We start from the raw sequence: 14,796 nt of genomic DNA, 5'->3' as shown, positions 1-14,796 counted from the left end.
AGAGTTAATTTATTTTGACAAGTGTAGTTCTTTATAACAATGCTCCAAAGTATGTTAGAATTGGTGCTTTAGTCTTTATTCAGAATAAAAATACTTTTATTCTGAACAAAAAAACGTAAGTACCATTTCTAATATATCATTCTTTGTAGTTAAATCATATTGATGTTTTGTTCTTTTCCCTTTATTTCTTCAGTACAGTTCCTCTCTTCAGTATAAAATAAGCAAAAATAACATGTGTAGATTTATCAAAATTGTTATTAAATGAATGAACCAACTCCCAAACATCTGTTAAAATGGCAGCCTATCTACCAATTCCTTGGTAAGAACCAGTGGTTAGTAAGTGAATTGAAACATAAAGAAATATTAAGGAAAAAAACATATTAATGAAAAAAGGCTCATTGTATGTGAATTGCCATACTTCTTAATTAGTGTGGTAAAAAGTCTAGTCTTTTTAGATTAATAATAATAAACAGCAGATTAAATCATCTTTCCCCAAACTACAAAATTCTGGATCTGAAAAGAATTTGACAGGTCATGCAGCCTAACTTGTACTCACCCTCACAAAATAACCAAGCTAAAATTTTTAATTGTGCCCTCAGCTGATTGAATGCGCTTTGATCTTTTCCTCCTTTGCTCTTCCTTTTTCTTGAGATGCTGAGAGGGTCTTTCCACATTTTTATAAGGTCATAAAAGGCTGAAGAAGCCAGGTAAGGAGTTTAGATTAGAACTAGAGAATGTTTTCAAACCCACCAGGGTTTCTGAACATCAAGAGCCTATTCAATAGATGGTGAATTCTGTGATGAAATGGATTTTGTGGCCTTAGAACATGGGCAGGCATTGGGTATACAGTTCTAACACATCTTTGGTTTAGTAGTAATTATCCCAGCTACTTTGGGTCAGTCACCAAATCCTGCTGATTCTCACTGCCATTACCCTAGTTTAGCCCCTCATTGCTTATCTGGGTCATAGTGATATTTTTCCCTAACTGCTCATCCCACCTTCTGTCCCTCTCCCTTCGATCTACCTTATTACACCACTAACTGTTATTCTTTCTAAAAATCACCTCTTTGAACTTGCTATCCAGTCAAATGGCTGATCTTCCATTTTCATACCAAGTCTAAATGCTTGATACTTTCTCAATACAGCCTCAATTTACTTTTCTTATCCTATTTCCATGATTCCTTACCTATATTTTATTCTCCAGCTAAATAAAGCTCCATATTATTTCTTATACACAGCTCATGATTTCCCCAGTTCCATCTTTGCTAAAATTATTCCCTGCAGCTGAAATGACCTCCCTCAATCCATTTGTTTGTTGTCTTCTTCAAAATCATCTCCTCCATGCAATGATTCCTGATACCAGCTAGGCACATAGTCAATAAAGCATGGACTTAGAGTCAGAAAGATGTGAGTTTAAATCTTTGTTTATTTAATACCTGTGTGAACCTGGGCAAGTCACAAACTCGCTGCACAGAATTGTTTTGAGAATCAAAAAATATATGTAAAATAGTGTACAAATGCTACACAGATGCTATTTAGCTGTTATCATTATGACCCTGGCAAAAGGCTGTTTTTCACTCTTCTGAATTCTTATGATACTTTCTATATATAACTCATAGCCTTAGGTACATACTGCTTTATATGATAGCAGTATGTGTATATATCATACTTTCCTTTCACTCAATTCATATACATATGGTATGACTGCAAGCTTCATGAAGACAAAGAATAATCCGATTCATTTCTGCATCTTCCAGTGTCTAGCAGAGCATCTTGCACATGAAAATTTCTCAATGAATCATTACTAAATGAAAGAATTGATTAAAACATCCATAAAAATGGCAACCTACCTACCAGTCCCTTGACAAAGACTGGTAGTTAGTGAGTGGATTGAGATGTAAAGACATTTTAAGGAAGAAAGAAAGGGAATGAATTGATGGATGCAAGAAATTGGGCTAAAAGAACAAAGAAGCAGGAGTTAGTGTTGAGAATTCATTATGTTGCAATATATTTTACTCACTTGGTTGATATTTGTTCCAGTTTGTGTATTGTACTGGCTCATCCATTTGCCCTGCTGTTTTCCAAGTGTATTCTCCAGTCACATTTTGGTCTTGAAGAGCTATCCAAAAATAACTTTCCTCCGTTTTCACCACACTACTGATCAAACTGGTAATAAAAGCCTGTTCAAATCTTAATAGGGGAAATGGGAAATAATTATATTAAGTTTCTCAGCAATAAAAAATGGCATTAAAACATAATGAGGTGCACAGAATTGTACCAGAGTAAGCAATTCTGATGAAACACTTGAAATATAGGACAGCAAAAAAAAAAAAAAATCCTGAAAACCTTGAACATGACTAATAAATGCTAAAATGTCGGTCTGATTCCCAGAAATATTTCAGAGAAAAGAATCTGGCTTTACTAACTAGGCTCCAATCCTTCCTATGAGCATTATAATGATTCTAGTCAGGATCATTTTGGGGGGGGAGAATTTGGGGTAGTAGCCAGGCACTTTTGGGGAAAACTTGAGGGAAGTTACCATGCCAGTGGCAAAATCCCTAAGGCACTGTGGTCCCTCCACAAACTTGGGCCACACACAGGGCCACAGGGCCTGAATTGAGAGTAGGGAAGGAGACTCTGAGGGAGGAGAAAAGAGAGGTATATTTTGAATAAACACATATTGGCAATTCCAGTTTTCTGACACATTAAGCCATTTTTCTCATGCAAGGCATAGTGTAGTGTGCATAACTGTCTCTGCTTTATAAAAAAATGCATATAAAGGCTATTTATACATAAATGAGATAACCTTCAAACCCTGCTAAAGGTTTCCCTATTAACAGATTTACCAGTTAGCTGAATGCATGATTTTTGGTTTTGAAATTGCTTCGTATGTTCCCTTCCCTAACAAAGATTGAGAGTTGACTTCATCTAACATGTATGTATGTGTTCTTTTGCCTAACATTTTGATAAATTCATCTATATTTTGTGAACTCCACCTACTAGAAAATGAATTTTTTTACTTTGGGTTGTAGTGGCAAGAACACAATCAATTCTATTCTTTGGATTTTCTATTTACTCTAGATCCAAACCTGTGATTTTATCATTTTAGGGAACTCCTGTTACAGAACTCAAGACTTAAAACTCACTTGTGACTTAAATCTTGGGGAGTAATTTAGAACATTAAGAAGTTTAGGGGTTTGCTCACAGTCACACACTGGTATGTGCCAGAAATAGGACTTGATGCTAGGTCTTCTTCACACTAAGGTTTTCCCTCCATTCACTACATCATGCTGCCTCCCAAAAGTAGAAGTAACTAAGTAGGAACTATCAAATTGGAACATTTAGTTATGAAACCTAGGTTAGTTTGACTTGAAAATTGCCTCTGACCAGAGTTGTACAGTCAATGAAAAGCTAAAGTTTTATATAATGAACCACAAATACTATACAATTCAACAATGGCATGCTAAGAATTGATTGGTTCCTGGTTCTAGAACCATGAGTCCATCTGTACAATGTCTTCCCTCCCCCCCCTTTTTTAAACAGATGAAGAAATAAAGGTCTAGGGAGTTAAGTAGCTGACACAAGGTCACACCATACAGGTAGTAAAAGGGAAAGCTGGGATTTGAACCCAGATCTCTTGACTTCAAGCTTAGAAGGAAAATTCAACATTCTTTTCACTTTCCATGCTACTTCCTCAATGCCCAATTAAAGAGTTTCCTTTTTTTAGGATTATTTATGGATTAGAGATAATGTGTGTATATAGAGAACTAGTCTCAGATTCCTGAAAAGGTGAGTTCAAGCCTTGCTTCTGATAAAACAGAGTGGCTCTGTATGAGCTAGGAAAAGTCACTTCACTGCCCAAGACAACTATCAAGGACTCTCAGTTGCAGATAAGTACTAACTTGCATTAAGTAGAAAGAGGTTCTTTTCCCAGGAGTTCCCTATACCAATAAAATCACAGGACTAGTTTCTAACTCTATCAATTCCATTTGCTGGGTACTAATCAAATTATTAGGGAACTATTTAAACTTTTGTAATAACAGTATTCATTAGCTATGGCAATATTGTTCATGATTAAAAAAAAAAATTGGTCTTCTGTGTCTATTTCAACTCTATTATTATCCAGAAAAGACAGAGAATTGTATTAGTGGGAGAGATTAGTAGAAATCAGCCCACCTAACTCTTATTCTGCAGATAAGGCAACAGGCTCAAAAAAGAGAAATGACTTGTGATAAGATTATAGACTATTGGGGTCATCCTTTCTTATAGATGAAGAAAATGAGAAATTAAGTGACTTGCACACGGTCACATAGCTAGTAAATGGCAGACTTGGATTTGAAACCTTTGCCCAAATGATGTTGATCAAGTCTTCCCAACTAGTTAAAGTCTCAGCTTGAATTCAGATTTCCTGACCCCCAGTCCAGCAATTTTTCTCCTATATAAGCCTTTGGCTTATTGAATAAGCAATGACCCATTTTATATCAAAAAGAATGGAGTAACTAAACTATAAATTAAATCTTCAAATCAAACTTCTTATAAGAAATCAAATTGGGGGCAGCTAGGTGGCGCAGTGGATAGAGCACCAGCCTTGAATTCAGGAGGACCCGAGTTCGAATCTGGCCTCAGACACGTAACATTTCCTAGCTGTGTGACCCTGGGCAAGTCACTTAACCCCAGCCTAAAATAAAAAAAAAAAAAAAAAAAAAAGAAATCAAATTTCTTATTTCAGATTAAAAAGATGACTCTATCAATGAAAAAAAAATAGCCCTCTATGAAGATTATTCTTAGTAAATGATGAATGATAAATCATTCCAAATTTTTCTTTTTTTTTTCTTCCTTCCCTTTCTTGCTCCCTCTGTTCTTTCCCTCCCTCCCTCTTTCTTTCTCTCTCTTTCTTTTTCTTTCCTTTCTTTCTTTGTAATAGGTCAGAACTCTGGAGAAAGGTGTTAACTCACTGGAATTGATAAGACAATAGTTATCTAATTTAGTATGACAATTAATAGTTCAGTACATACTTAGTACTTAATATAGTTCTACAAGATTGACACCTATGATGATGTAATTGTAATAGAGTAAAAGGTCAGAGTAGGGCTTGGAGACAGACTCAGAGAAGATAGAGGACTGGAGGCTGGAGCTCAAGGTCTCAGAGCCAAGGAGAAGATATTCACTCCATCTCCTACCACCATAGTGGCTGGCCTATCCTCCTTCTTTCTCCACTGAGACTGAGGCCTGTCTGAAGGCCTCCAGAAAGCTAGCCCGGGCTCCAGGCAAGGAGACAGACTGTGAAGGAGACAATAGACTTTTGGACTTTATCATCTGGTTATTCTAGTGGTGATTATTCAGCTGAAATGAAGGCTGGTCCCAAGATCTCCAGAAAGCTAAACCAGAATGTTACATTTCTTTTTTTTCTTTCTTTCTTTTTTCTTCCTTCCTTCCTTTTTTTCTTGAAATTAAGGAGAGAAGAGGAATGCCAGATATGATCTGAATGTCACTCTAAATTTTGGGAAGGTAGATTTCAAAGAATTCAAAGAAATGACAAGAAAAATTCCAAAGCTTAAGATTCTATGTGACTATGAACTACTACATAGAATTCCCAATCCCTCTGTTTTTGTCCCCCTGCATTTTTTATTTCCTTCACAGGTTAATTGTACACTATTTCAAAGTCCAATTCTTTTTTGTACAGAAAAACAACTGTTTGGACATGTATACATATATTGTATTTAATTTATACTTTAACATATTTAACATGTATTGGTCAATCTGCCATCTGTGGGGGGAGGAGAGGAAAAATTGGAACAAAAGGTATGGCAATTGTCAATGGTGTAAAACAAATCATGCATATATCTGGTAAATAAAAACTATAATTAATTTTAAAAAAAGATTCTATAGATATTGGCACAAGAATAAAAGTCTGAACACAAAAAAGTCACCAAGCTGATGAGAAATAATTAGCTACAGTAATCTTTCACATCTGACTACCACTTTTTTCCCCTACCACTGTACTTTTAGTAATATATCCCCTATACATCCAGCTTCCTTTTTTTTCTTACCTGGACTACTGTCAGTCTCCTAACTGGTTTTCCTCTCTAACTGATCTACCCACTTACCAATCCATCCTTCCTTACACTGATCAATAATCCTTCCAAAACAACCGTGCCCTCCTGTTTCTGCTCTTATTCAAAAACCTTTAGTAATTACCCCTTGTGTATTGAATTTAAACTCCTGATCCTGTCATTAAAAGCCTTATAATGATTTGACTTAAATTTACCTTTCAAGCTTTATTTGACATTGCTCCCTCTTTCCATTTTCTATATTGCAATCAAACTGCATAATCTCTTCCTCCAATCTTACCGTTCTCTACCATCTCTATACCAATCTGGGTTATTCCCTATGCCTAGATGGGGAAGAGTATCCTACTTTGTCTCTGTTGAAGTTCTCTTGTTTCAAGTTTCAATTGAAGTGCCACTTCCTCCATGATATTTTACTTGATCATTCTAGATTTAAAAAAAAAGAGATCTCTCCTTTTTCTAATTTTCCTTTTATTGAGTCTAATTCTTGATTCTTAGCCCATTATTTGTGTATATCTTCTCCCTCCTACCAATAAACTGTAAGATTCTTGAAATCAAAGTCTTTGTTATATTTCATAAAGCTCTTTCTGATAACCCCAGTTATTAGTGCTTGGTGGTGAAGTAGAGAACCCTGGACTTGAAATCAGAAAGAACTGAATTCAAATCTGTCCTCAGACCCTTATTAACTTTATAACCCTAGGAAAGTCACATAACATTTCTGTTTTTCAGTTTCTTCATATGTAAAATGTGAGTAGTGGATAAAATGAGAAATCTTTGTAAAATGTTTGCAACCTCTAAAGCACTATATAAAGATAACACTTATTTAACTATTTATTTATTATCTAGAATCTGTTTATTCATCCATCCTTATACATATTTTATTCTCTCTTGTAAACTGTTAGCTATTCAAGGGAAAGGCTATTGCACTCTATCCCCAGAAATGAACACATTGCTTTATAGATAATAGACATTTAATAAGTGTTTATTTAATGGAATTGAATTAAATATCTGTGTTCCCAAACTTAGCACAAATACCTAGAATTCAATTCATACTTACTGGCTATTGACCTCTGAATCCAGAGGAACTATGAAGTTGCGGCTGTTATATTTGATATGGTTTTAGAAGTATGATATTAGAGGAAATATCCTGAAATATGTGTGTGGAGAGGGAAAAAATGACTGGACAAAGAAATCAACTATAAAGTTAAGATGAACTGAAGTATTACAAGATCATTTCTATTCGTTGCTAAAATGTTAAAGAGAATCAAGTCATGTGGATTTTTGGTTACCCAGTATTTATGGCACACTGATTCAATATGTATGTACATGCAATGTGATAATCAGCAATGGCAACTTTAGAGCTCACATGAGTACTCCTGCCTTTGAGACCTCTGTATAAACAGAGCATCAAAGCCTAAAAGAAGTCTGTCACCACTTTGTAAAAGGTAGTAATTCTGTTGCTCAGGATTAGGACTCCATCTTCCTTTTCTTCTTGTCTTGAACAAAGGGTTAACGGGAAAAAAAGCCAGGACTAAGAGTTGTCCAGATAACAAAAGAACTAAGTAATTTGGAGCAGGTGGTTCTAATTGTGCCCATCCAACCTGCCACTCACTTGTGCAGAAGGGTGGAAAATCCATTAGTAACTGAGCCAGGGTATGCTAGTGAGTGACGGGAATGACTACCTCAAACAGGAAATCTGTAATAGGGAAAAGTGATTGTCAAAAGCACTGGTGGATAACTCCTCAGATCACAGAATTTCAGTGTCAAAAGCAACCTTATAGGGAATTTACATAAAACTCATCATTTTACAGAAGAAGAAACTGAGGCCCAGATTAATTTGCTCAAAGTCACAGAGGGGATTGTCTAGGTCTGCAGAACCATTGAATGGAACCTTCATTTTCTTTGTAGCTTTTCCCAATAAAAAGTTGCTATTAAAAATGTAAGACTTGAAAACCTAGCAGTATTTCAATTCTGTTGCTTAAGTGATCTTATTTTGGATCTAGAATTAGCCAGGTGTGACAGAAGAAAATACTCTAGGAGTCAGGAGAATGTGAGTTCTAAATCTGCCATTGCCATAGATTAACTGCATGATCTTCAGCAAGTTGACTTCACTGAATCCCAATTTCCTCACCTATAATTTGAAAGGCCTTTAGACTAAATAATCAAAATTTTGCCTAGAAGCTGAATGATCCTTAAAAAATAAACTCTCAAGAAAATTGAGCACATAATTAAGAAATTTTGGTCCACTTACATCACAAATTAAATTAAATTACAACTTGCTTCAAACATTTTGAAGAAATCAACGTACTAAAATCATTCTGACACTTTGAGAGGCCGCTTGGTGTAGTGGTTTGAAAGAGAGCCCCAGAGGCCAGGAAGACCAGGGTTCATACTGACTGACATATACAGGCTGTGTGGCTCCATTATTTAACCTGAAAATACTTTAATTTTTCAATTCTTTTTCAGTTGTGTCTGACTTTTTGTGACCTAATTTGGGGTTTTCTTGGCAAAGATACTGGAATAGTTTGCCATTTTCTTCTCCAGCTCATTTTATAAATGAGGAAATTGAAGGAAACAGCATTAAGTAACCTGGTCAGGGTCACACACCCCAGAAGTATCTGAAGCCAGATTTGAACTCAGGAAGATGAGTGTAACTAACTTTAGGCCTGACATTCTATCCACTCTAGCTTACCTAAGCAATTCTCTAAGTCTCCATGCAAGTTATAAGGAAGATGCCAATATTAATTGAGAGAGGGAGTTTTCTCTTTCAGGAATTCTTTAAATCAAAGAAATAACAAGTCTATCCCTATCCCTGTCCTGACATTTTATGACATCTTCATGTTGGTCCTAATTGGTTTTTAGAGAGTGAAGTCTTTCAGCTTTACCAGATTGCTTCTGGTAGTATATCATCTAGGCACTATGCATTTAGTATATAATATAGTGCTTGCATGATCTTGGACAAGTTGCTCTGGGCTACAAACAGTAATTGTAATAGCAATTAGCATTTGTTTTTTATGCTTTTTAGGGTTTACAAAATGCCTTAAAAATGTGATCTCATCTTATTCTCACAATAGCTCTAAACAGATGTTATTATTATCCATATTTACAAGATGAGGAACTGAGGCACACTGAGATCAGGTGACTTGCCCAGGTTTACATAGCTAATAAATGCTGAGGTCAAATTTGAACTAAAGTTTTATGTCAAAGATTGGAATGATACCATGATTTTGCATTAGCCCCATTCTAATCTTCCTTCCTATCAAAGCTTTAAGTGTTCAGTCTTTCGAGTCTACCCCTTTACCCTGAAAAGGGTTCCCCTTAGCATTTATGAGAGGAATAACTATGTCTACAGCTATGCTCTAAATATATTTGTCACATATTAAGATTTTCTAATTTGTTAGGAATTGCACAGGAAGCATAAAAGGTACCCTTTCCTCCTTTCTATGTTTCCAAGGAAAGACTAGAAGTTACAGTAGACACTTAAGAGGTGATTGTGAGGCATTTGAACATTTGCCACATTAGTCATTATTTCTTTTTGCTATTCCAACAATTTTTTAAAAAATGTGATTAGAAAGTATTATACTTAATGGAGAATAATTTTTAAATTGCATATTTGTTTTACATAAATAAGTAATTAGGTGATGAAATCCAAAATTCACTGAATTTATTATCAAGGTTGGAAAAATAATATTAAGACTCTCTAAAATACCTAATAAATCTTTATGGAATGTTAAGAGATTGAAATATTAAAATATTTGCATTAGCATTTGCTACTATAAAATCAATTTGGGAATAGTTTTTTTTTTTTTTTTTATGATTTCAGCTAATCTTAGCCAAAGAAATTGATACTGTGGTACAAAACAAGCATTTGTTTTTCATGAAGAGTGGATCATAAAGCAGCTGGAGCAGCTGGAACAGCTGGAGCTGATCTCTTTTGGTAGCAAAGCCTCCTCTTCCCCCACTCCCCCCACTCTGTCTCTCTTTTGCTTGGTATCTCAGTTATGTTTCTGTTAAAAAAAAAAAAAAGTATTATTCTACCTGTTGGTAACTGTTACAAGTGAAGGAGGACAGTAATAGCCACTGGACGCATGTTCAAAACTTCGACGGATTGTGTCAATTTTGTAACAAAATCCACCATGTCTTTCCCATCCCTTAAAAAAGGAAATATAAAATCAGGGAAACAACACAGACTTATTTATTAAGCATGATCCTTCCGGAACTCAGCTCATTCATGACCTCTTATGACTTTCTTTTCTATATCCACAGACCCATTTGGAATTTGTTTCCCACCTTTTATGTACATATCCAAAACAATCTAACAATATTTAGTCTTACATTAACATTGTAGTTATCTGAGGCACTATCTTGAAACTTGCCTAAAGCAAATGAAAATGGAGAAACTCCCTCCCCCCCTCCCTCCATATCCCCAAACCCCTAATAATAAATAAAACATCAAAAAAATGTAAATCAGATAAAACCTGATCCTTAGATTGCTTTTGTTTGCTTGTTTCCTATCTTGGAAAGGTAAGAGAGCATGGCAGCCCTATCAGAATCTCTGCATTTCTACATAATTCTAGGAATGAGTAATAATATCCATTTATTTCTCTCATCCATACCTCCTCTATGTCGTCCCCCCCATCCCTGCCCAAATACTGGAATAATGTCTTTTTACATATTTTCTTCAGACTGAAATAATAGTCTACAAGTGATTTCCACTGAGAACTTCAGCTATGTGTAAAGTTATAGAAGAAAGGGCAAATATCTCTATAATAGGGATCTATATTTTTTACTGTCCTCGTTTGATCTCTTGCTATTTTTTTTTCCGCACAATAAATATGTGCGATTGGAAAAGATTGTTCCGCTATTACAGGTGAAGAAACTAAAGCCCAGATAGTTGAGGAAATTTGCCAAATTAGTTAATGGCATCACAGGGACTAAAACCAATAGTGATCTTATTTCTGGGCTGTTTACTAAAAGCAAAAAGGCTGAGGAAAGAGCTAAAATAACTGTCTTTTTTATAGAAAAAAGGTGAACTTTGCCCCTCCCCAATCAAAATTAATGGCCCCAAATTGATGTGACACAAACTCAGGAATGTGACCCTCCTTTTTAACAGTCCAATGTAGGTGAAATATAGTCATTAGTCTTCTCTTTTTCAACTGAGATTTAGAGAATTTTCTTCAATTGAATAAATTCTCTTATGGATGAAGGAATATTCTGTGCTTTCCAGTTTTTAAGTCCTCTTCCCTTTGTCTTCTGCCATTACTTATTGCTTTTTATTGGATCATATATAACACAATTTATTGTATTAATCCTTGGCAAGTGTTTTTTGTCTTGTAGTAAATTAGAGAAAATAGCTTTAGAAATAAGCTATTTTAGTTTGGAACATTATCATTAAGTGAGTCATGGATTACAAAAGCTCACTCATCCATATACCCTTACTTTTTTTCATAGTTCTATATTTCCTGTTCCTGGCTCCTCCAGACTTCCTCCCTCACCCTCACCCCATCCCCCTTCCATTCTCTCATAATCCCAGATACCTCACACAGAGGATTAAAGTATGCAGGATGAAGTGGGAAAGAAAAGCTAAAAATCCCATTTGAGTTTAAATGGGCAGGCTAAGGAATTTTGACAATTTAACCCTTTTGACCAACTATCCTCTCTTCATTAACCTTTGTTAGATGTGGAGAACTGATAAGAGTGCTTAGCTAAGTGAAAAAAAAAAAAAAAACCCAACAATTCCAAGAGCTGAGGCAATTTGATAAAAGGGGAAAAGAAAAGAAATAAAAATAATGAAAACCTATTTGCTGGGGGCCAGTGTTTACTAAAGGAAAATAAAGAGGCAGTCTGATCATATCTGCTGGTATTCTTAGTGACTACTAAATGCTGTTAAATAATAACCAACATATAGAAACAATTATCCATGCCATTCATGTCACCAAAACTGGTATAGAAGAAAAATGAATTTTTTAACCTGAATCACCAGATTGAGTTTCTAATTTGATTTAGTAAAGTTTATGGAAATGAGGTTACATGCAAATAAATAGCTACAAAGATGGGAAATATTCAAATTATATTCATAATAAATAAATATGTTGGTGCTACAAATATATTAAGACATCAAAGCACGGTATCTATAAACAATGACAAAGCTGGTCTGAGGAGAGAGAAGATGGGGAGAAAAGTTATCAAATATCAAATATTCAAATTCTAATTCAATTATGGCAGATATGCACTCTCCTTTCAGAATGGGGAAAAATGAAACTAAAACAATTTAGAAAAGTCCATTATTCCTCAGTAGGCAATGATGGGTGGCTGAAGTGCTCGGTGCTAATCAAACCAACAGTTGTATACAATTAAGTGAATTACAGACAAAACATAGGTATTATACAGCTGGGGGGAAGGGGGAACAACAATCCAGATCATTCTCTCAAACAATAATTAGTGAAAAAAGGCAGAAATCTGTATTGTCTGTTATCACTAGAATGTAAACAACTGGGTTAGAAGAAAAGAATAAGACACAATGCTTCTGAGCAATCTGGAGTAAAAAAAAAATTATATCAACTAAAAGATCCAAATACTGCAATATTTAAATCTCTTAAGATGTGTATATCCTACCTAGTAGTGCAATTACATGTAAAACCTTTTCATATGGAGATTCAACTATATTAATTTTTAGGATATACCTGTCTGTACATCTCAGATGTTTTTAAACACCTAAAGTGTTTTCTTTAGTGAGATATTTGTCATTTCTTATTGTCATTTTCTCCTAGTCCATTGAGTATAGAGTGGAAAGAAACAGAAGTAAACATATGTAAACATATAACATTTGCTTTTAAATTTGTGATTTTGACCAAGAAATATATGGTATTACTTCATCTCTTTGGGATTCAGTTACTTTATATACATAGTTAAATAGCTAAATTCTGGAGCAATTAGGTGGTAGGACTGTAGAGGTAGGTAGGTAGGTAGAGGACTGGGTCTGGAATCAATTAGATGAGTTCAAATTTGACCTCAAACATTTACTAGTTGTATGACCCTGGGCATGTCACTTAACCTGTTTGCCTGTTTTTTTTTTTTTTTTTTTTTTTCATGAGTAAAGTGACCTGGAGAAGGAAATGGCAAATCATTCTGGTATCTTTGCCAAGAAAACCCCAAATGCAGTCACAAAGAGTTGGGTGTGACTGAAATGATAGTCATTTCAAAACAACTAAAAAATAATCCATAGCTATGAGAAATGATTATTAATAATTGATGTCTTAGGGAGATTTGGAGCTCCCTACTTCTTACAAAATCCTAAATTTAAATTTGGTTCTTAAAGACATTTGCTGAGAGGATTGGACTCACATTCCTGTTCAAGGCCTCCCCTGGTGAAAGCTATTGCATTCTGCTTAAGCTTGGGTAGGTTATATATTCTTTGAATTGATAATCTAAAATATGGGTAGTCTAGATAGAGATACTTTCCCTACCCAAGAGATACTCAGACTCCAATTTAATACATGGCTCATCTCTAGTCAGGTTAACCAGTTATATTTGATTGCTGTTTGAGGAACCCCTACTGTTTTAAAGGGTATTATAAATTGTGAGTCTTTAACCATGACGGTCTTTGGCCAAATGACTATCCTTTTATTAATAATTTGATGGTCTTGTTAATAAAATGATTAAATTACCCAGAAACTATGTCTCTTGTAATAAGGTCAAAAAAGAGATAGTTCAAGATAAAAATAATTAACAGGAAATTCTTGTCTGAGGAGGGGTTAAAGGAGATAATTTGAGATACAAATGATTAAGAGAAATTCCTGTCTTATTTACAAATATCTCCGGAACTTCTTGGATAACATCTCTGTGCAAATGTTGTTTTGATGACCCTGTTATGGATAAAAGAAAGTTCTGAAAAATGGAATCCTCGCACCAGGTCTACACCAGCCTTGTGCCCTCCAATTGGCATTCCTTGGCCAGGCAGTTTGGCCTTCCTGGAGGCCAAATGCTTGTCTATCCCTTTACTATCAATAAAGATTTTGTTTTTATATAGCATTGAGTAGTGAATTAATTCACTACCGAACCTGCCATTGGGTTACTTTGGGGAAGGAGAGAGGTTAATCAGAGCCAGGAGGAGAAGAGCTGATCCATCTCAGCTTAGAGAGCCACCAATTTACTCCTCATCATCTTGAACCTTTTAAAATGTCACATCTCAAGAATTCTAACTTCAAATATACACATATATGCATGCATATGTGTATGTATATTTATGTATGAGAGGAGAAAAGGCAGATTTTACTGGAAACTAAGTAAAGCTCTCCATGTCTGAATTTTTAAAGGAGGTTACAGTGGTGTATCAAAATGACCAGAGGTGACAATTCTGTTCATTACTTACCACTTGTATGACTTTGGGGAAGTTACTTAAGAGTCTCTTTAGACCTTTGTTCACCCCCTATAAAGCAAGGGTGCTGGAAAGGTAGCTTTATAGTAAAGTTGGCCCTTTCTAGTTCTCAATCTATGATCTGTCTTAAAATAATGGCATATATTGATGGAGTTGCGAACTGACCCAACATTCTGGAGAACAATGTGGAACTATGCCCAAAGAGGGCTATCAAACTGTGCATACCCTTTGATATAGTAGTATCTTTACTGAACCTGGATCCCAAAAAGATCATTAAAAAGAGAAAAGGATCCACATGTGCAAAAATGTTTATAGCAGCCCTTTTTGTAGTTATTAAGGAACTGGAATCAG

The 14,796-nt window shown here is 35.1% G+C and overlaps 1 protein-coding gene across 1 annotated transcript in view; it reads right to left on the bottom strand.

Annotated features, from left to right (window-relative positions):
- The window catches only part of PLA2R1 (phospholipase A2 receptor 1), a 178,670-nt gene that overhangs the window by 62,258 nt on the left and 101,616 nt on the right, over positions 1-14,796 (bottom strand). The window contains exons 10-11 of the mRNA XM_074303317.1: positions 10,107-10,219; positions 2,021-2,190 (exon numbers count right to left, since the gene is read on the bottom strand). Of these exons, the coding sequence (XP_074159418.1) occupies positions 2,021-2,190; positions 10,107-10,219 (283 nt within the window). The remainder of the gene's footprint in view (positions 1-2,020; positions 2,191-10,106; positions 10,220-14,796) is intronic.

The sequence above is a fragment of the Sminthopsis crassicaudata genome, chromosome 3 (assembly GCF_048593235.1).
Source record: "Sminthopsis crassicaudata isolate SCR6 chromosome 3, ASM4859323v1, whole genome shotgun sequence".
In the NCBI taxonomy this organism is placed as follows: domain Eukaryota; kingdom Metazoa; phylum Chordata; class Mammalia; order Dasyuromorphia; family Dasyuridae; genus Sminthopsis; species Sminthopsis crassicaudata.
The sequence above is the reverse complement of the archived record's forward strand: the minus strand, read 5'-3'. Positions and strand labels throughout refer to the sequence as shown.